The sequence below is a fragment of the Vicugna pacos genome, chromosome 14 (assembly GCF_048564905.1).
Source record: "Vicugna pacos chromosome 14, VicPac4, whole genome shotgun sequence".
NCBI classification, from domain to species: domain Eukaryota; kingdom Metazoa; phylum Chordata; class Mammalia; order Artiodactyla; family Camelidae; genus Vicugna; species Vicugna pacos.
Window position 1 is genome coordinate 63,738,382 of NC_133000.1, and position 22,326 is coordinate 63,760,707.

At 44.2% G+C, this 22,326-nt stretch overlaps 1 protein-coding gene and 1 pseudogene across 1 annotated transcript in view; one reads left to right on the top strand and one right to left on the bottom strand.

Annotated features, from left to right (window-relative positions):
* Positions 1 to 12,515, bottom strand: part of SLC15A1 (solute carrier family 15 member 1) — a 43,987-nt gene extending 31,472 nt beyond the window's left edge. The window contains exon 1 of the mRNA XM_015242758.3: positions 12,076 to 12,515. Coding sequence (XP_015098244.2) covers positions 12,076 to 12,079 — 4 coding nt within the window. The 5' untranslated portion in view covers positions 12,080 to 12,515. The remainder of the gene's footprint in view (positions 1 to 12,075) is intronic.
* Positions 12,516 to 12,643: 128 nt separating this feature from the next.
* On the top strand, positions 12,644 to 13,916 carry LOC107033911 (large ribosomal subunit protein eL39-like; annotated as a pseudogene).
* The last annotated feature ends 8,410 nt before the right edge of the window (positions 13,917 to 22,326 follow it).

The window sequence follows — 22,326 nt, forward strand, 5'->3', positions numbered from 1 at the left end:
AGTGGGAGATGCTGCTACCTCAGAATTTCCATCTCTGTTTGGTACCCCTTCCAACAGGTGGTGACAGTAAGGCCACTATTCCAGGCACCTGCACAGTTACTTACATGCCCGAACCCCATCATTGTCTAAATGTCTTTCTGTGAATAAACGTCCCTATGCTGAGTAAGCCACGTGTTTCCTGATGGGAGCCTGGTGAATGCACAGGTCATGTTTCATCACCAGACTCTACCTGCTTCCATGTTTCTTCATCAGACTAGGGAGAGGACCACAATGTGGTGATATTGAAGGACCCGCCAGGAACATGATTTTGTAAAGCTCTACATGATGAGCCTGTTGGCAATATTCGAAGTCTATTTCTTTGCTTCATCTTCCTGAGGACTCAGTGGGACTGTATGATGCTCTGCCTACTTAGACTTCAGAGAGCATGGCCTTACCCAAAGACCAGACAAAGCAAAGGTGATGCCTACACAAGGGCTCAGGTTGGTTCCTGCAGTAGCCTTCTAGAGAAAAGCAGGAAGAAGGTAAGGAAACCCAGACTCGACTGAGACCACCTGGATCTCACTGCAATCCCTCTTTTCACACATTTCTCAGGATTTCGGTTTGCAGGGAAACACTTTGCCTGGCCAGGGTAGCACTTGTAATTGTTTTTAGTAAATATTATTTTGCACCAATTATTTGCTAAATAATAATGGCAAAGGTTTTGTTTGCTTCAAACATAAATGGGGTTACAGAAAAGAGAACTTAGATTCTTGTTACAACAGCCATCACACCCAGATCTACGTTATGGAAAAATGAAATTCCTAAACTTACTCAGGTGAAAGTCTGAGACAGTGCCCAGTCATCACTCAGAAAGCTTTTTATTTTCTGAAAGTTGTGCATTCCAAAGGACTACTTTTATTGCTGTGGGGCAGAGGTTGCTAAGTTCTTCTTTTATAGAATTCAAAGCTACTTACCAGATGTACCAATGTGGTTAGCATTTCTTATCATAATATACCTGTGTGTGGGTTGTTATCCGAGAGAGCTCGAGTCTGGAAGCAGCGTTTACACTGAGCCTTAAGTCTGAACACAAACTGCACTGTCACCAGATTCTGTTTACTTTGGTACAACTGTGTCTGTCCTTGGCACCGGAATTGTAAATCTGATCAGCATTTTTGAGTGGTCCACCATGTCCAGCATCATTCATGGGTCACTTGGATTTAACTACTGAGCAGAGTAAAACAGCTTAGCCAGTACCAGGCAGACAGTAATCTCGAAATCAAGGATGGATCTTACTGTTATAATAAGCCTAGCAGTGCTTTTGTCTAAAGAATTTAGCAAAAAAAAAAGTATACATTAGAAACTTCTATGATTACTGATTTGTGGGGACAGCAGGAAAAACCAACAAAGACACACTAGTTGATGGAATCTCTCCATTAAGGTGAATATTTCCAACTATTTAATAAAGCACATTCCATGTTTTTAATCATTTAGGGATGGAAACCCTAACCTTAATGTTTTATTACCTAGAAATGAAAAACTCCCTCAGCAACATGATGGGTGTAAAGAGTGCATTTCAAGGACTTAGCCTTGGGAAGGAAAGAAATGAAGCATCTTGCTGAATCTAAGAGAGATGCTCTCACCTGGAGGCAGAGAGAAAATTGTTCCCTATCATCGCCAAGACGGAAATTGATGGAAAGATTTAAATAATGCGTGGTATGTTAGGGCTGGCATTTCTGAGGTCGCATGGTGTGGAAGGCAGAACAGGGGTCCTTGAAGATGCTCACGTCCTAACCCCTGGGGTTTCTGGCTGTGTTACCCTCCATGGCAAAAGGAACTCTGCAGGAGTGATTCAGTCAAAGACCTTGAAATGGGGCATTTATATTGGATTATCTCAGTGTATCCCAGTATAGTCAAAAGGGTCTTTAAAAGAGTCAAAGGAGGAGATGAGAAGAAGGAAGCAGAGGCTGGAGTGATGGCAACTGCTGGAAGGCCACCACGAGCTAGGGAATGTGGCAGCTTCTAGAAGTTGAAAGGTCAGGGAGATGGATTCTCTCCCGAGAGCCTCCAGAAGGAACTGGCCCTGCCAACATCTTGATTTTGGCCCAGTGAACTCCATGTCAGACTTCTGACCTCCAGAACTGTGAGAAAACAATGCTGTGTTGTTTTAAGTGACTAAGTTTATAGCGATTTGTTACAGCAGCGACAGGAAATGAATACACATAGGTTTGTCTCAAGCTCCACAGATGTAAGTTTTATCACAATTTACATAGAACTAAGACTCAAACTTCCCAGCAAGTTTTATTTGTTGGCAAAATGTCCTTTGTTTCATTTTTTTTCTAAGCTACATTTTCTATCTGGGGGCTTAGGAGTCCATACCTGGCACCTGCCTTTTTGATGGGATTTGGCAGATCGGTACTCGCTTTGCTAACTTTCGCAGGTACTGACTCCTCATCACCCATCTCTAAAGTGGTGATGCTGCCTTACAGGGTTGCTGCAAGGACGAAAGGGGTCTGAAAATGGTTTCATGAACCAGGAGTAACATAAATTCTGTTGATTGTGTTCTTTTAGGCTGTGCACGTGCCTCATAAAATAGGTCGCGTGAGATCCCAGGGAACGCAGTGGTCCTGCTAGGATACATTAGCCTACCTTAGCAGAAGTTGTTTCTGAGTTAAGGCAAGAACTCCTCTGACAGTACTGTCCCTGCATCTAGGACGTGGAAGGACACGGGACTCTGGAATCAGCTTGGAGACAATTTTCCCAGTCATGAGGCTTTGCTCAAAGTACTCAACCACCGTATCTCCCTCCCTTCATCCAGAAATACTAACACCTTCTTTGCAAGTTGGTTAATAAGATCAAATCTACATTAATAAAATGAGGTTTTGTTATTTACTGCCTCCCCTGAAGACATCTGGGCAGTGTGGCTGGACGTCTGGGATGGACTGATTTAAAATTAAAATATGGACAAGAATTTTCCATGGGGAGCCCTAGCAGGGGTGAGAGGTAGCCCTCAAAGAAAGAAGCCGTCCCCTCCATGGTTGCTCTCTCATTGACCAAAAGCAGAAGGTCCTTATGATGTCACCCTGGGGAACTGGGCCATGGGATGAGGAAGTTGTGGACAGAGCAAAGTCAGGCTTCTCAAACACAAGCCACAGTGGCAGGCACTGATTTTTCAATCAAGCTGTTTTCAAAGGGGCAACAGCAGAGTGTGTGACTATGGGAGTGGCTGCAGGGATTAAAGGCACATTTAAAAATCCCCCAGCACAATGGTTCTCAAAGTATGGTCCCTGGACCTGCAGCAGCAGCAGCACTTGGGAACTCATCAGAAATACAAACTCTCAGGTCCCTCTCAGACCCACTGAAATCAGAAACTCCCAGGGCGGGGTGGCTCTCTGTGTAATGTCATGCCTGCCCAGGTGTCCCTGGGATATATCCCAAACCCTGAGTTTGGGAGCCTTTCTCAGCTCCAGAGCGGTGGGGACCGTGTACATGTGCGCTGAGCCGTGCTCCCCTCCAGGTGATCAGCTCCTGCCGCACAATTCCAGCCTCCACTCTCCATTCCTGCTTTCTGAGCTCCTGTCCTCTGTTCACCAGGATGACAATGACAAGCAGACGCCTTGCCTCACCTTCCCATTCCCCCCTCCCCACCCAAAGACCAGAGAGAACCCCGATGGAGCCTCTCAGGACTGCCCTCAAACCTCATTGGCTCTGCTGCCTGCAAGATGAGGTCTCTGACTTCTATCAGCCTCCACCCCAACAGTGGAGCGGGGCTCCTTCTCCCTTCCTCCAGCCTCCTTCGTGGCTCCTTACAGCATTAGGGCAGTTAGCACCTCACTGCCCCCTTGGCTTCCCCACTGTCCTCCCCGGCTTAGATCTCTTGAGCATCTTTACAACTGTGTGGGACACAGCCAGCTGTTCTGACTTCAGGAAAATGTTACAGACCTCACGTATCATGTGATCCTTTTTTTTTTTTTTTTGAGAAAATAAAGCATGTGCCACTTCAAACAGAGTCTAGCAGATGAACCAGAGCTGAGCTGGCCTGGAGGCACCAGGGAAAGGGCAGAGTGTCTGGTGTTACTCACTTACTTTGATTTTTTTTCACCCCCTGAAATTGATCAGCTTTGATCAAGAAGTGAAAGGGCTTTTCTTTCCTTCTATGAGCTTTTTCAGTAGAAGTCAGGGTTTTTTTTGGAAAAGGTTCTGTGCCTGTAATCCAAGGCCCTTGTGTCTGGAGTGGCTCATCTTGAGGCTGTGTCTTGTCTGACTGGATTTTTTTCCTTCCCTGAATGTTGTGACGCATTTCCCACCTCAGGGTCTGGCTCATCCACAGGACACCCTTGTGCGCTTTAGAAGATTGTGATGTTTTGGGCAGGATACATCCCTGGGAGGCATGGCTTGCCAGCAGACAGGGGCTTGGCTTTTACAAGAAAACGTGGTCCTGGGCGTGTATACGGCTCCGAAACGGCACAGGTGCATTCCAGCCTTGGGGCCTCCTGCTGGGGCCTCCTGCGGACTGCACAGCTCTGAGCAGTGGCCCTGCCCACCTTAACTTGTTTTTATGGGAACAGCCTCCTTTCCACAATTACCTTCTTCTCTACTAAGACCGAATCTATTTTTCCTCTGATACATGGACAAAGAGCTACATAATCGTAGAACCTAGTGATGTATGGTTTTCTAAAGTCACTTTAATCAAGCTCCTGGATGTCCTGCCTGCACTGCTGCTAAAAGCAGACGAGATATCAGGCCTTTGAGAACTAGAAACGTCAACCCAACCCTAGTAACACGGGGCTACCTTAGAAATAGGGGGAAGCCAGTGCTAATGGGACAGTACAAGTTTTATGAAGCGACTCTGGCATGATGTGGGGGCGGGGAGCAGCTCAGCCTGAGGCGCTGGTGACCTTGTATCCACGCAGGCCAGGAAGGCGAAGGAGCGAGCCCAGCTGTCCAGGCAAGGGGCTTAGATGCGGAATGTGAAACCATTAGGCTGCATCTGCCCCTGGCTCCTCAGCCACCAGGTATCTCAGGATGTGTGTGGCCGTCATCAGCCCCTGTCGTTTCTGGGTCGCCCTTTAGTGGGGACAGGGAGGCCGGAGCTGGCTCGTTTGGCTAGTCTTCCTCCGCTGCCTGTGTGAGCAGTGAGCTGCCTTGTTGCATCTGTAACCATCCAGCAGCCGGGCCTTCACCTTTCTGAAAGCCATCCTCTCCCTCCCTCAGCAGGGCGTCCACCAGTCAGGGCTGTGGGGAGCAGCCCTTGGTCAGCACATTCGTTTTCTGGGGCTGCCTTAACAATGTACCATGAGCAGAGTGCCTTAAAACAATGGAAACTTATCGTCTTGCAGTTCTCGAGGCTAGAGGTCCAAGATCAAGGTGTGGGCAGAGCTGATTCCTTCTGAGGCTGGGAGGGAGAATCTGTTCCGGGCTTCTTCCCCAGCTCCTGGTGGCTTGCTGGCCACCTCTGGCATTCCTTGACTTGTAGAAGCATCACCTGATCTCTTCCTTTATCGTCACATGGTCTTCTCCCTGTGTGCATGCCTGGGTCTAAATCTCCCCTTCCCCTAAGGACACCAGTCATATTGGATTAGGGGCCCATCTCCTCCAGCCTGATCTCATCTGAACGGATTCCATCTATAATGACTCTATTTCCACATCAGGTCACATTCTGAGGCCCTGGGGGTTAGGACTTCAATATATGAATTCAGGGCTGATGCAATTAAATGCCTAACAGTCAGAGAGCATTTGTAATGCACAGCCTACGGCCTTTGGTTACAGATAGCCTACTACCTTTTAAAAAGTCTTCTACCTATGACTGTCTAAAATCATGGACTTAAAAAAAATAAAATAAAACAATGCCAAAGGCACATAAGTGTTACTAAATTAGAAAACAAAACAACAACAAAAAAACAATCTCCTGGTCTTTTGGGGAGTTTGTTTAGAGGCAATTAAGTTAGAGACCACAACTTTTAGACAGAAATGTTTTTTCACTCTTAGATGCTAAATCATGACTAGAAGCGTTACTTTCTGATCAGGCTGCAAAAGTATGTGCAGAACGTAGCTGTGTTCCTCTGTTGATAGGCTGTATCACGAAAATATATGGGAATATCTATAAGAAATTTCTAGGAGTAAAATGCTGGTAAAATATTATGTGTGTTTTGAAATTTGTCAGATATTACCTAACAACTCTCCACAGAAGTGTTACGTGACTTATTTTTTTCCAGTCTTTATAATTTTAGAATGAACACACATAGATGAGGCAGCTATAAAAAAAATAAATAAAAAGTTAAACACTATTCGTTGTTAAAGATTGCCTGGAAACTTTATCCACAGATCCATAATACAGTATAAACAGAGTATGAACCCTATTTTAAAAATTACTTTGGGGTAAATTACCCATGTCTATGACATCATTGTGAACATTTCTGATTCATCTAATATTATAAATGGGGGATGCGTTTACATACTGCTTCTGTTATTAAATAGATTGCTGTTTAGAACCGATTAGAGCTACGACCAGAAAATCCATCTGTGTTGCTGGGTGAAGACACTAGTGACTAAACGTAGCACCTAAGCTGAGGATGTCGGCCACAATGGAGTCATCTTTGCACACTAAGAATATTTCCAAGCTAAAGTTATGGATAAACGATATACATATTTCAGAGAGAATATTTTCTATAACCATGTTACTGTGTTGAAGTGTCCCCCCAAAATTACTGTCCTTGTCTCAGAGTCTCAGGATGCAACCTTATTTGGAAATGGGGTCGTTCATTGCAGATGTAATGAGTGAAGATGAAGGCACACTGGAGTAGGGTGGGTGCTTAGTTATGACTGGTGTCCTGATAAGAAGACAGCCACATGAAGACAGACAGGCACAGAGGGGAGTTGATGGCCATGTTATGATGGAGGCAGAGACTGGAGCGATGCGTCTACAAGCCAATGCATGCCAGGGCTCACTGGCAACACCACAAGCTAAGGGAAGAACACAGAACAGACTCTCCCCTAAAGCCTTCAGAGAGCACAGCCCGGCTAACACTTGGAGTTTGGACTTCCAGCCTCCATAACTGTGAGAGAATAAATTTCTGTTGTTTTAAACACCTCAGTTTGTGATACTTTTGTCATACCAGCCCCAGGAAACAAATATATCATGTGAGAGTGCATATGTGTTTTGACTAAACGAGAAAAATGTTTGTTAATCCAAGAATATCTCAGATGTACTGCCTGATACATCCTAATAGAGATTACAATAAAACTATACAGATGGTAGACATTTTAAATGTTCTGTTTGAGAACTTTTAATAGGTCTTCTTACGTTTCATGAATTTTCTAGTCTTGAGCCTGATCCTCGAACCAAGTTTTCCTCATGTGCAACTGTTCAGTTTCATCCATCTCCACCTAATGCCTCGGAATCTGTCTAATAAGAGGCTCCTGTCAGCTTCCCAGTGAGAAGCCATGGCTGGTCTCCAATCTCAGAGGAACTTGACATTCCTCCTTCTTTAGGAGAGTCTGTGGAAGATCCTATCCCTTTCCCTTGGCTGTGGCCCCTTCTACCTGCTAAGACCGCCCTGTAATTCTGCACTGCCTGCTGAGGACGGCAGCTCCTGCACCAAATCTCGGCGGCAGCAGAGGCAGAGCCCGGCCCATCTCACAGCCCCATTCACGTCAACCCCATAAGCTGACCCCACTGTGCTGTTTCCTCAGTGACATATTTCTGACCTCTGAAACCCAGGGGCAAAGTTACAAGACAGTGATTCCCTGGTTCTTTATGTTGCAATCCCAGAGTTATGAGTCAAGAGTTCTCACCCATCTCCTGATAATACTACCCTTATTCTTTCACCATCATCCTGGAGGAACGTGGAATGTCTCTCAGATTCCACCCTTGTTTTTACTTCCTTATCATCTCACCTGGGACACCTACCTCCTCTCTCTCCTGCCAGGGATGGAATCAAGATGCAATTGTGTCTAACAGTTGCCAACACCCAGGGAAGTGGGAACAAAGTGGGCTGGGGAGTCCACAGCCCATGGTTCCATTCATCCTCGGTCATTAGCAGCTCGACCCTGGAGAACAGACAGCTTCCTAGAGAACCAGACTGGCAGCTCCACCAGCTGCCTGAATAGTCCCTGTCTGTTGGCAATCTTTCAGTAACTCAAAGGGCAGCAGGAAAAATTATTAGTCAAAAATCCAAGTAAGCCAAAAATGGAATAATGCCACTCAGGACATTTTGTAGAGGTGGGAAGGGCTATGTCAAACTTTACCATTCAGATGGCAAATCCCCCGGCTTTGACAAGACACTATTATTAGCTGCTGTTTTCACCGGTCTCCCAATACTTTATTCACCACAACTTTAACTCAATGTGGAAAAATGTTTATGGGCCTGTGTTCCTGCCTCTGAGGATATGAGTTTCTTCAACGATGGACTGTTTTATACCCTCATGTGGTAAAACAAAACAAAACAAAACACAAAAAAACTTGCAAAAATACATGATTTAGGACCACATCCATCATCACCCCCTTTCCTAAGACGTTGCAACTAATTTTCAAATTCTAGCTTCTAAGCTACTAATTTACCCCAAATTTGGCCATCATGGACCATCCAGGGGTCAGACTGCACCAGAGCTTCTTGCCATGATCTCATTTGTGGGGGCACAGTAGCAACACTTGGACATGCGTGAGGGTCAAGAAGAAGAAAGTTGTCATTCAGGGTCACTCAGGGCAGTGGTTCTCAGAGTGTGATCCCCGGACGGACAGCAGCAGTCGCAACGCCTGGGAACTTGTGAGTGCAAATCCTTGAGCCCCATCCCAGAACTCTGAGGCAGATTCTAGGGCTGCAGCCTGGCAGCCTTTTAGAATAAGCCCTCGCTCAGGAGATCCCGATGCACGCTGAAGTCTGAAAACCACTGATTCCGAGTCATGCCAGCCTGAAAGAACCCAGTGACAGCAGCTCTCTCTTCTTGCCGCCTGGAAGGAAGAAGTTTCTTCCTTCTTGTAGTTCCCCTACACTTACAGCCTACAGAAGGAATGTCAGCCTCCCTGGTTCTTTGGTTCTGTTCATAAGTGTAACCCAAGAGCTTCTAGAAAGAGGAGAGAATGTGGGAGGACTTTTAAATGGCCAGGTTTGAGGTACCTTCAAGGCCAGTCCCTCCTTTTTCACTCAGGCAGGAAATAGACTGAAAATCTCTCTTGAATTGCATAAAGGTCTGCAGGGAGCTGAGAGTCGTGGGGAGGCGGGCAGGAATATAATAAAGCATCCTTCACTAATTGAATGAACCTCTCAAGTCAGCCCGGGGGCCCTGGCAGAGGGAGGCAGGAGCTTGCTTCTAGAACCTGAAGCTTCCTCAACCTCCAGGGTCAAATATGAGCTAAAGGACAGATCAGGGTTTTCCAGGACCAAAGGGAGGGAAGGAATATGTGAGAACAACTTTAGCATAGATCTTTGCTGAGCTCTGGACCAGGGAGGGAGTAGGGTGGCATAACAGGAAAGAGACCAAATATTTGAAATCTTAAGCAAGAGCATCCATCCCAGCCCTCCAAATCCCTCAGAGGCGGCCGTCCAGTCCCTGAGGCTCGCTGCCATTCGGGACCTAATTCCACAAGTCAGGTTGGGAGCGGAGCTCCTCTGCACCCCGGCCCTGATCAACACACACACTTTAAAGCAACGATCAGCAGCTACGTTGCATGTGCCGAATCCAGCCCACACCCGATTTTGTACAGCTCACAAGCCAAGATGGTCTCTACATTTTTAAATGATTGAAAAACAACTTTTAAAGACTATTTTGGGACCCCTGAAAATTATATAAAATTCACATTTCCATGCCCATAAAGTTTTATTGCAATACAGATTCACGCGTTTGCTTCATATTTCAAGTTATAAGAGCAAAGTTGAATAGTTGCCACAGAGAAGGTGTGGCCTCCAAGAGCCAAAAATATCTACCATTTGGCCTTTTGCAGAAAGGTTTGCTGACCCCTCATTAGAGGGAAGGGTTTGCAGGTGTGATTCTAACCAGATGCTGCAGCCAGGTTTAGTGATGCATCCTCACACCCCGAATAATTTTCTAATCCAGTTTCTTCTTCTGGATTCTTGCCGCTAATGTTACTTAGTCTAAAACAAGCCTGAATGGTATGGTCCTCATCATCTCACTCCTCACTTTTCTATTTAGTCATAACTTCTGCCCTGCCAGTGTGAGTAAAGAACCTCTAGAAAAATCTGTTGCAGTTCCCCAGTGGGAGGATGACAGCTCAAGGCAAATGTTTCTCTAAGAATTCTTCTTGCTTCTTTCCCTCCTGCTGGATTCACCAAGGGTTCCAAGCATGCCCCTTCCAGTCACGAGGGGCTCGTAGACAATCTTGGCATCATCTAAGTAACAAAGATCTGCTCTCAAGAAGGGAAGTTACTGCTGCTTTCTTATTGAGAGACATTTCCTAATTATTTGTTTCACTTACTAACTAAATCCAGATATCGAAAATTTAGGACTGGAGTACACATAAAACTGGTGTCTGAATATAAACTTTTTAGGGCTACTCACATTATCTGCCAATCTCAGTTGAAAAAAAAAACACTCCCCCAAAACCCTTAAGGGCCAATCTGTAAAGCAGAAAGCCAGTTCACTGGTGACTACATTTCAAAAGCTAACTTTGTGCTCATTCACCCATAATCACAGCTACCCTGATTGGAACTGTGTTAGGGAAGTTCTAACTTGGTCCAGAAAATATTCAGGTATTTGGTATCTGAAAACCAAAATGAATCCTTCAGAGCACCTCCTAGAGAGCTATACAGAGTGACAAGCAAATGGTCTTTGAGGCAGGACACTAAACTCCAGCCCAGGAGTGGGTCTGCCCACGAAGCTGAGCACACACTACTGACAGCCTGCACCGGAGAGGTGAGCTGCAATATCTTTCTGGGATGAGCGGTTAGCCACCACTGAAAGTCCCAAGTGTGACCCACTCAGTACTGCTTCTTCAGATCCACAACTTAGTGTGGCACAGTTAACTGAGAGCCAGGTGACTGTGCACACCAGGAGCTGAGCTCTGACACACCTCAGGGCAACCACTGAAGTTGGTAAGGACACTTCTGCCTAGTGGTTGAGGAAGTCAAGTGCCACAATGCTTTAACTCACTGATGCAAGATCAGGGAGGTAGCAAGTGGCAGAACAGGAATACAAATGGAGGCGGGCCAAAGTCAGACCTGGTTCTCTCCACCATGTGGCCACATTGTGACAGCCAGGGACCATCCATGGCACAGTTTGGGTTGGAGGTGGGGGGTGGGGTGGTCACTGACTCCTCTCTCCCATCCTTGAGGGAGAAAAAAGCTGGGCTGACCACTGGTCTCTTGCAGCTCTGCTCTTTGCTTCTGTGGTCTTTCTAGAGCTGTTTATTCTGAAGCAGGCAGGTTTAAGTTGTTTTCTAGATGTTTTGCTGACCCTTCATGCCTGTTGAGGACCCGCTACACTCCTGTGCCTTTACTGAAGCTTGAGGACAGTGGCAGAACGTTAGGAAGTGCCACAACGGGCCAGCCCCACTTTCTCTTGGACCAGGGCTCCCTCCGCAGCTCTGAGGTATCTGGCCAGCCAGAGGCTAGATAAGTGCTAAGACAGCCCCTGAGCACCCACCAGAGGGATGGAGGCTCTGCCGGCCCTGCCATCACCAGCACGACTCAGTCCAGCTTCAAGCCAACGCTCAGCCAACAGGGTGGGAACCCAGAGAACCAAGGATTCCCAACAGGCGGGCAGGTCAAAGTTACCGCGTTCCGTTCATTCTTACAACCGGAGTCTGGGCGCTTGGGGGCGGGGCCGGGCGGGGAGACCACCCGCGCTGCAAATCTGCGCGGAGCCTGTGAGCCCCCGGCTCCGCAGACCCCCAGTTCGCTTCCCGTCGCGGCGATGTGTCCCTGCCGCGCACCCTGGCGCCAGTCCGCGGTGCCAGCCCTTGCATCCACCCCCCAACCCCCGCGCTCCGCGCCCAGGTTCACGAGCCGCCGGCGACCGCAGGGACCCGCGTGGCAGGCCGGCCCGGCCCCCGCGGCGCCCCCTCTGCAGCGCCCTCTGACCGCACCGCCTCTGCGCCCGGCTCCCCTCTGCTCCCGTGACCCTAGCCCGGCCCCGCGCGCCTACCCATGGTGGCTGCTCCGAGAGCTCCCTGCGACTGGCGATTAAGTTCAGATGGGAAGACTTCTTGCTAAGGTGTTGCTTCCTATGACTTGGTTTCCAGGCCCTGCCCTGCCACCTGTGCAGCTGGAAGTGTGCAGGCGGGGCGGCCGGGCTCCACCCTTGGAGTTGGTGGAACAGCAGGGGGCAGAGGTCAGCGCCCCTTGAAGCTTCAGCAGGGGGGCACCTGTCCGTGGCAGCCGCACCTGGACTCAGCTATCCCGCCCTGGCCCTCGGAGGACGGCCAGAGGCACAGCTTGGGTGACAGCGGGGGCCTGGGCCGGGCACGCTCCAGCGTGAACGTGCATCATTGAGCCAACTGTTGGACGTACGAAATTCAGGGTCGCGGCCTCACGGGGATTTGCTGACTCAGTAGGTCAGGGTTGGTCCCGAGAATCTGCATTTCTAACAAGTTCTAAGGTGAGGTTGATGCTGCTGCTCAGAATCTGGCTTTGGAAAGCACTGTGGTAGGAATGTGCTACTTCTGTGCAGGGGAGAAAAGCAGGTGGGGGGTTGGTCGGTTTTATGCGTGCTCATGCGTGTACCTGCGGCTTTACCTGGAGGGTGAGGGTGGAAAGCATTTCTAGAGGATTCTACACTTCTTTTCTTTAAGAATAACAAAAACAAAAATAACAATACAGCAATGAGCTTCATATCATTTTTCTGTTTCCTTGTCTGACTTGAGGAGGGGTTTTGTCCTCTGCTAACACTGAAAGGAATATTAAAAAGGGAAATGAAGGCACATTTCTATTGTCTTTTCTTAAAATCATGATAAAATACACGTAACATAAAACTTACCATCTTCTCTCTTCCCCAAGGTTGAATTTGCTTCTCCTGGTGTTTTCTCACAAGACTTTCAGGACCAAGCGATTCCTGGCCAAGAAACAAAAGTAGGATCATTCCATTCCCCATTGGATTTGAATGAAAATTGTAATAAAATCAGGTACAACTTCAAAAAAAGGCATTGGAGAAGAACCAAGCAGGGTCTATGAGGGGCCCCGCACATTAGATGGCACACAGATTTATGCTGTGTCAAGGTCACTTCTTCAAAGTGCCTCCCTTTAGAAAGTCCCTAAATGGCTTTAGCCAGATGTATTTATATCTGATCAAACTCTTTCTTAAAGCATGGGATTGATGGGCCCACAGTTCAGGGTGTGGGGTCTTGGTTGTGAGGGCACAGCCTGGAGACAGCGGGGAGGAGCTGGGGAAACACGAGCTTTTGGCAAGTCCTAGTGGACTCAGGCTGTTCCTGATATTAATTAGAAAGAAAAGCCAATGACAACAACAGAATGTTTTATGAGCATCTTCTGTGGGTCAGGGAGCCATACATTCATGTGGATTCAACAGCCTGGTGGTGGATTTGAGAGGGTTGTTGGTCCAATGGTGTTACCCTGTGTGACCTTGGGTGAGTCACCTTCCCTTGCTGGGTCTCATTTTTCTCTCTTATCAAATGAGAGATTTGCCCCTCTACAAAGAGGTTCATTTTCTTCACAAAGGTTCCAAAGTAGAAGCCGATTATGGTATTAGGTTTACTGAGAGGGACAGATTCTTATCACTGCCAGAAGGTAATTACTTGTGATCTGAATCATTATCACAAATACTCATGTTTTCTTGTTTTCTCTTGTGTCCCTAGCTACAAGTACGATGTCTGGCACTTAGTAAATGCTCAACAAATATTTGTTATGTAACCAAAGTGCTCACTCTTAGAATGAGGTGAATCAGTTTCTTACCACGTTAAAAAATACATGTGTGTGAGTATAGATGTGTGTGTATATGTAAATAGTTCATAAGATGTACCCACTCTAAGAATTTTTTAAGATACATTTTTATTGAAGTATAGTCAGTTTACAATGTGTCAGTTTCTGGTGTACAGCATAATGCTTCAGTCATACATGAACATACATATATTCATTTTCATATTTTTTCACTGTAAGTTATTACAAGATATTCAATATAGTTCCCTGTGCTATACAGTATGAACTTGTTTATCAGATTTTGTGAGAATCCTACTGTATTTTGAAGCGAGAGACACTCTGCCAGAGTTCAGTAGGTGTGCTGTGCGATTCAGTGGGTTTGTAGATGTAACTCTTGGTGTATTTGTGGGAAAGGGCGAGCTGTGAGTCTCTCTACTCTGCCATCTTGGCACCTACCCCCCAAGAATTTTTTTTTTTAAAGAAAAACCTTGCAAGATGAAGGTCATAATATCATCAGTCCAAGTTTTTGAAGGTAGGAGTTAAATATCACCTGGATTAACAGGATTCTCTGGAATCTTGGGGGTACTGTAGGGGCGATGGTGGGGTGGGGCTGGGATCCAGAAGGAATTAAATTTTCCAAATTCTTCAACATGGTGTATGGAGAGATTCTGTCCCAGGAGGTCATAGTACTCTCTCTCTCTCTGTAACAGCTTTATTGAGATATAATTCACATACCATATAATTCATCCATAAAGTGTACAATTCAATAGTTTTTAATATATTGACAAAGTTGGGCAGCCATCATCACCATCAATTTTAGAAGATTTCTAACATCCTGAATAGAACCTCCAGATCCATTAGCAGTCCCCCTCCTCCCACAGTCCTAGGTGACCACTACTCACCTTCCATTTCTATCAATTTGTCTAATCTGGACATTTCTTACAGTTGGAATCACACAATATGTCCTTTGTGCCTGACTTGGTTCACTTAGCATAATGTTTACAAAGTTCATTCACACTGTAGCATGTGTCAGAATTCTCTTCCTTTTTAAAGGCCAAATAATATTCCATCGTATGGATAAACCACAGTTTGTTTATCCATTCATCATCTGATGCACATTTGGATTCTTTCCACTTTTTTTCAATTATGAATAATGCTGCTATGAACATTTGTGTACAAGTTTTTGTGTGAACATGTTTTTCTTTTTCTTTCCTTCCTTCCTTCCTTCCTTCCTTCCTTCCATTTCTTTTTCTTTCCTTTTTGTATATACCTCAGAGTGGAATCACTTGGTCATGTAGTAACTCTATATATAATCATTTGAGGAAATGCCAAACTTTTCCAAAACAGCTGCACCACTTTCCATTCCTATCAGCAGTGTATCAATTTCTCCACATTCTCACGAAAACTTATTATGTCTTTTCGATTAGAGTCATCCTGGTGGATGTGAAGTGATGCTACTTATTTTTAATATTTTAACATATCTTTACATATGTTTTATGTATTTACATACAAATATTAACATGTTTACTATATTTTAGTATTAGTGGAAGCACTTGAAGTATTTCTTCAACCTATTTTCTTTAGAGTTCCCCAAACTGTACTGAGAGTGTGTCATTGGTGTTAGCAGAGTTACTGATGGGTTATGTCTTTACTGGGGTGGGGGTTCAGGGAGGTGGAAGCTGTGGGGAGAAGAGGTCATGGGGATGGAGAAGGCAGTGTCCCAGATTTACAGATGAAGGATAAAGAATGGACAGATTGTTATACTTTGAACAAAACATCTATTTTAGGATCATCTATGAAATGTTGATTCCCTGTGAATAGCCTGAGCTTTCTGAGTTGTTTTCCATCCACAAATGCCTCCAGTTCCTTAGCTGTCAAAGTCTTCACATTCTCTCCCTCCATCAAAATCTACTCTCAGGAAGGAGTCTGATAACTCACGATGAAGTAAATGCCAAACAAGCCTTAAAGTGTTATTTTTTTCTTAGACTATCTGCATATTAACAGAAGGTAGGGGGGAGCCACTTATTTAAACAAAACAAAGTCTAGTTATGAAACTGAGAGACGAGAAGAAATTGTTAGATGCATGAGTCTCTTCCCAGTATTTAGGAACTTCGATCACATGGGCCACACCGTACACACGACAGTGGGTGAAGCAGCCGAGGTGCCCCTGAGTTGTGGTTCCTCTTTCATCCACACAACATGGCCTGGTTTACCAGCCACTGAACCAAAAGTTATGGGAAATAGGGATGTGAGCAGAGCTGGGGAAAACAAGGATGCGTGACCCAAACCTGGTACTCTCAGGTGGACCAGCAAAGAGAGAAAACAGGGGGTCCCCATCTTAGGGGACACTGAACAGTTTAAGCTCTGTCATCACCCAAGGGGCACACCACTGTTTTACTGAAGTTAAGAATAAAACCAACCAAAAAACCATTTCTGATATTAAAAATTGTATCACTTTTTGGGGAGGTAAGAAATAAAAGCCATCAAATAATTCTTCACCTCCATTATGTTGAGAGACCAGCAAACATAATTAAAGACTGTATTTGTCATTCTCAAATACAGTTGACCTTCTTAGGCACCAAGAAACTACAAAGAGTTTCGCATGACAGTGATACAAGGAATTGTAAACATTATCCACCTAGATCAGCAGTAGATGCTGGAAGCTTTTCATTATCTGGAATGTCACTGCTTCAAAAAGTTAGAAAAATGTATTTTGGAAAAATTTCCAATTAATTAATATGAAATCCCTGGGACATACATCAAAATAAAAGGGACACAGAGATCCTTGTAATTTCCAGTGCACTCTCTTTACTGCTCTTATTTTTTAATTTAAAAAAAAACCTCATTAGTAGTTGCTTTCAGAAATGATCTCAAATTGCCAGACATAAAAATGGTTATGCCTTATGCAGTATTGATTTCTGTGCCAATAATAGTACAATGTATTTATCATCTGATAGAAGAAATACAGACACAAATGTCCCATTTATTCACTTCATGTTTAATTACACAAACCCCAGAATTTGTCTAATGACATGCATTTATCTAATCACCTGCTTTAGTGAATTACTACAAATTTAAAATAATATAGATAATGGAGTCTTGGGAATTTACTGTGAATAAACATATACTTTTGATGTCTGATTTGCTCATAAGCAATTAGTCAATTATATTTTCACTGTTCTCATGGGAATGTAGATAGATGTGGGGTTTTTTTTCAATCATTCATTTTCCTGAGTCTTTGTAATTGGGAGGCATCTTGAGCTCTGGGAAATTTTCTGTCAGGTCTTATATAATTTCCTTGGTTCTTCTTTTCTCAAAACCTGTTTCTCTCTCTTTTCTTTTATGTCACATTGTCTCAGCATTATAGAAGATTCAAACATTTTTTCATGTCTTGAATTTTAATTTCGTGAAAAACATTTTTAATTTCTAAGAGCTCTTTCTTAATTTAAGATGGAATATCTCCTTGAATCTCTCTGAGGATCCAAATTGAAATTTTGGAACAGAAAATCCCCTTCTTGACCCTAAGTCATCTCAGCTCTCCTCCGGGTCTTGTTCATTCATCCAGGGCCCGTCTCTTTTAAGTTGCTGGATTTCTCCTATGTTTGGTGAGCCTTCTTTATTTGTCCCTTTAAAGCATGAAGGAATGTGTAGAATTTTCTAGGCAGCTGGCATGGTTTCCCCTGTGGTTGGGCAGGTAGACCAGTTGGCCCTTCCTCTGAACGGCGAGGCTGGTGGTGGCAGCTCTGGTGTGTTGGGAGCACTGGTGCCCTGCAGCTCACCCTGATTCAGGAGCCAACTGTAAACATCTTTCCCCGATGCCATCTTCAGACCACACGTGGGTGACTTGGTATCAGCCATGGTGGGAGTATTTACACCAAGGAAACACCTGGCAAATGTTACTGGACAAGGCTGTGTTCCCGACCGAGAGTCAATTGTTAATATTTGCCAACACATCACTGGTGAAGGGGGTGACAGGCAGGTTTCACTTAAGGGGTGTGTGGGTGGAGTTTTAACTTGCATTTTTCTAATGACTAGTAATATTGAGCATGTACTTAATAGCCATTTGTATATCTCTTTTGAGGAAATGTCTATTCAAATCTTTTGCCCATTTAAAAGTTGAGTGTTGGTCTTGTTATTACTGTTGTAAGAGTTCTTCATATATTCTGAATATAAGTCCTTTATTAGAAATACGACCTGCAGTTATTTCTCCCAAGTCCATTGTTTGTCTTTTAATTCTCTTAATGGTATCTTTTGAAATGTAAAAGTTTTGAGTTTTGATGAAGTCAGTTTATCAGATTTTTTTTTTTTTACAGATTGTGCTTCTGTTGTCATAGCTATCCTGAGCTATTCAGACATATTCTTATCCTTTTCCTTTTTCAAGATCACCAAAACTTGCTATTATTTTTTCTTCTATAAGTTTTGTACAGTTCTTCCATGAAGGTCAAATAATCCATTTTGAGTTAATTTTAGCATCTGGTGTGAGGTAAAGATCAAAGTTTATTTTCTGCATATGGATATCCAATTGTCCCAACCGTTGAAAAGATCCTTCTTGTCCCCACTGAATTGCCGTGGAAACTGTCCAAAATCAATTGATCATAAATATAAGGGGTTATTTCTGAACTTTCTCTTCTGTTCCATTGACCTCTATCTCTGTTCTTAAGCTAATACCACACTCCCTTGATTACATAGTAGCTTTGCAGTAAGTTTTGAAATCTGGTAGTATAAATCGTCCAATTATGTGCTTCATTTTCAAGATTGTTTTGACTATCCTAAGCCTTCTGTATATACATATAAATTTTAGATCATCTACAAGAGGAAAGGGGCAGTGGGGGGAATGGAGGAGGAATCTAATTGGCAAGCATAGCATTCTAAACACCAATAACGTAATTTTTACATATCAGATTATCTTAAGATCACAGGTTTTTCTGTTTCTTTTATGTTTTCAGTTTCTAACGCTGTAAAATCCCTTATTCATATTAAATTCAAGAATCTATAAAGACCTTCTCTACTCAGTATTGTTCTCTAATCTCTGATCAGACTATATTGTGTAAATTTATTTCTTGAGAAAAAGAAAACACAGGGTGAACAGCACAAACTTAACAAGAGTACAGAGCGCTCCCCGTTGCAGGGTGAATCAGCTTCCCTGAGGCACAAATCCATGTACCAGGCAGGGAGAAAACCGCGTGCACCGAAGAGAGCAAGTTTAGCAGAAGCAAGGTTGTAAATGAGTAACACGATAGCGTTATTTTGCTCCAAGGTTCACTATACACATTTCTTTCTAATGATCATGGAAGTCCCACAGTCTCAAAATTATCTCCAATATACATTTATAAAAACGTGTTCTTAATAAAAACTATGTCCTTCCAAAATACCAATGTGCTCCAGTGACTGATTCAAAGCTTTTCTTTGTGATGACAAGCTATCAAGAACAGCACGACTACTTAAACCCATATTTTGACTCCCATGTTCTGCTACGTGGACTTTGGGGACAGAAGGAGAGGAGACAAGACTTGTTCGTTGGGTTTTTCAATCTTCTTCCTTTAACTCTTCTATATATGTGGCTCTATGTATGCAAGGTTTGGTTTTGGTTTTGGGGGGTGTGTGTGTGTGTTTGAAGGAGTAAGTTAATTACCACAGATTTGGTGGTTTAAACAACAGCAATCGTTCTCCCACAGATATGGAGACCAGGGGTCTGAAATCAAAGTGCAGCAGGGTCTGCACTCCTGGGGCTTCAGGGGAGAAACCTTTCGTTCCTCTTCTAACTCTGGTGGCCTCCCGTGTTCCCTGGCTTGTGGCTGCATCACTCCGATCTCTGCCTCTGTCTTCACATTGCCTTCTCTTCTCTGTTTCCTCAAATCTCCCTTTGCCTCCCTTTTACAAGGATAAGTGTGACTATATTTAGGACTTACCTCAGGAAACCAGGCCCATCTTAACTTACATCCACAAAGAGCCTGTTTCTGTATAACTAACATCCTCAAGCTCCAGGGATTAGGACCTAATTTAGGGAGGCCATTACTCAACCTACCTCACCTACTGATGTATTTTTTTCCTTCTGCTGGTCAGCCTCCAAGACCTTTGCCTCTCCTGGGCAAGGTCATTGGTAGAACATACAGCAACTGAGATGTCACCTCATTGAAACATGTCTGGGGTTGCCACACTTGGGATGGTGGACTTGGTCTCAAAGTCAGTCACTGACAAGGAAAAACCATCCTAGGTGCACTGTTGTCTGACTGTGGAATTGAGCAGAACTGATGAGAACTGGGGTCTGGTATTTCTTTGAAGTTGGAAATGTTACTGAAATTTCCAAATCTCCAAATATTTACAGTGTAAAGTGTAAATGTACTGGTAAACTGGACAGTCCTTTGTCAAAAGCTCATTGTTTACACATTTGTGTGTGTGTGTATTTCATTCAGGGCCAGCTACAGCTACATATTTTGTGGAATTGGACTTGGCACAAAGTGAAAATGCAGGACCCTTTGTTCAAAAAGCAGGACAAAAGGTACTGAAACATTCAGCATTTTTTCCCTCTAGATATGTCATACTATTTGCTATTTAACACCATTTTAAATAAAGAAAAAATTACTAGCATGAATTTTACCGTCCATTTTTATATTATGTGATACCAGTTTAAAATGCAAATATAGATGCATTTAATTCACATGTAAAATCCTCAAAATTACCTAATTCATATTTCAAATTTCATATATGCTTATGTTTTATGTTCTGGTGTTTCTACCAGACCAGCAGAAACACTGCATGAAACTAACTCAATTGTTTCTTTTTCATTCCTGGCCACCTCCTCATTCTACCAACACTCCACCTTTGGTGTCCTGATGAGTAAGGAGGTCAGAAAGGAAAAGGAACTATGTGTTTCCCTATCTTTCTTCTTCTTCCCATGTCATTGTTTTCCATATAAATTATTGCCTAACACACGGGATTAACACAAGCATAAGAAAGGGTGTGACAGAGTCCCTTGGTTGTGTTTCTCAGAATGCACTGCCTTCTTTCTGCACGGGGAACAAGTTCTGGTTGGAATAGGAAGTGTGGCCTCTGCGGCTGCCAGCGCCTGCCCTGCTTCCTTTCACAGACACGGCTCCTTACCTTGTACCCACTCTGGGTCTCTCTGACCTCCCACGCATCACGGGTCCAAGGGTCACAGGTGTTCATGGGCCACTGTCAACACAATAGGCCCGCGGGCATATACATGTCAGCAAGGCATGGAGGCGGGCGATGAGGGTGGGTACATCTCCACTGCTTATGCTCATGCTCCCAATGTCCCATTGGACCTCACTTACGAAACACAAATGCAAAGATAAAATCACTGAGAATTTCTAGACAGCAGCGACAACAGAGCGTAAAACAAAGTACAGGGCCCTTCTAAGCTTTGGCCTTGGGTGACTGCACAGGTTACATGCCCGTAAAGCCAGCTCTGGTTTTATTTGCTCTCATGAAGTATAAAAGGTGTTTCAGGGTCAATGGTTCAGTTCAAGTTCTTTATAGTCTCCCAGTCCCAATCTTTCCTAACATCACTGCTAGAAACACACTGGAAATCTCCCAAGCTCTGAAGTCAGACAGACCAGATTTGGGATCTCAGTTTTGTTGCTTATTTTGTGTGTAAGTGGGCAGGTTACTCCCGTGTTAGCAAAATCAAGAGGACATTTCTGTTTTAGAGAGCTTTTCGCCTCTCTGAATGTAGAAACAATACCTTTTCACTATGAAGTGTATTGCAGAATTCTGGAAAAGTACATAGGGAAAAAAATCTAGAGATAACTGGTGTTCATATTTTACTGTACTTCTTTACAGACTTTTTTTTACACACATAAATTAATGAACTTAGCAACACTGGATCATATCATACACATTGTTTTATAACCTCTTCACTCAACCTTATGTCATGGACATTTTTCCATGTCACCACATAGTCTTAAAGTGAATTTTTAATGGCTGCAAGTATTTGACTGTAAAGTTACCATGGTTAATTTATTTTCTTTTATTTGGGCCTTTAGGTTGGCTTCTTGTTTGGGGCTATTTTAACAACACTGCAGTAAACACTCTAGTACAGGTATATTTGTGTCTCGCCAATGAGTTCTCTAGTATAAATTCCTAGAAATTGGAATTTCTTGGTTAAAGGCTATGGAAACAGTTTTAGGCCCTCTTTATACACGTGGCTGAATCGCCTTCCAGAAATACTTTCCCCAGCAGTGTATGAAAGTTAAGATGTACTGAACATGAAAAAAAAAATCTCATCAATGCAAGGAGAATATGTAATGTCACCACCATCTTAGAGAATCTGTTTCCAAGACTGCCATGGGCACCTACGGATGGCACCTGCCTGTACAGCACGTTATATAGGTAAGTGGCCAATAGCCACAGGGCACAGCGGATGCCCACTCCCTGGGTGAGAAGCCCTCTGCAGCCAGGTACGACTCTGCTGCCTGCTGCCTGCTTCTTCTCATCCCTCTCATCCTGACACCTGATCCTGCACCAACCCGCCACTTCCATTTCCACCGAAGATGCAGCCCAC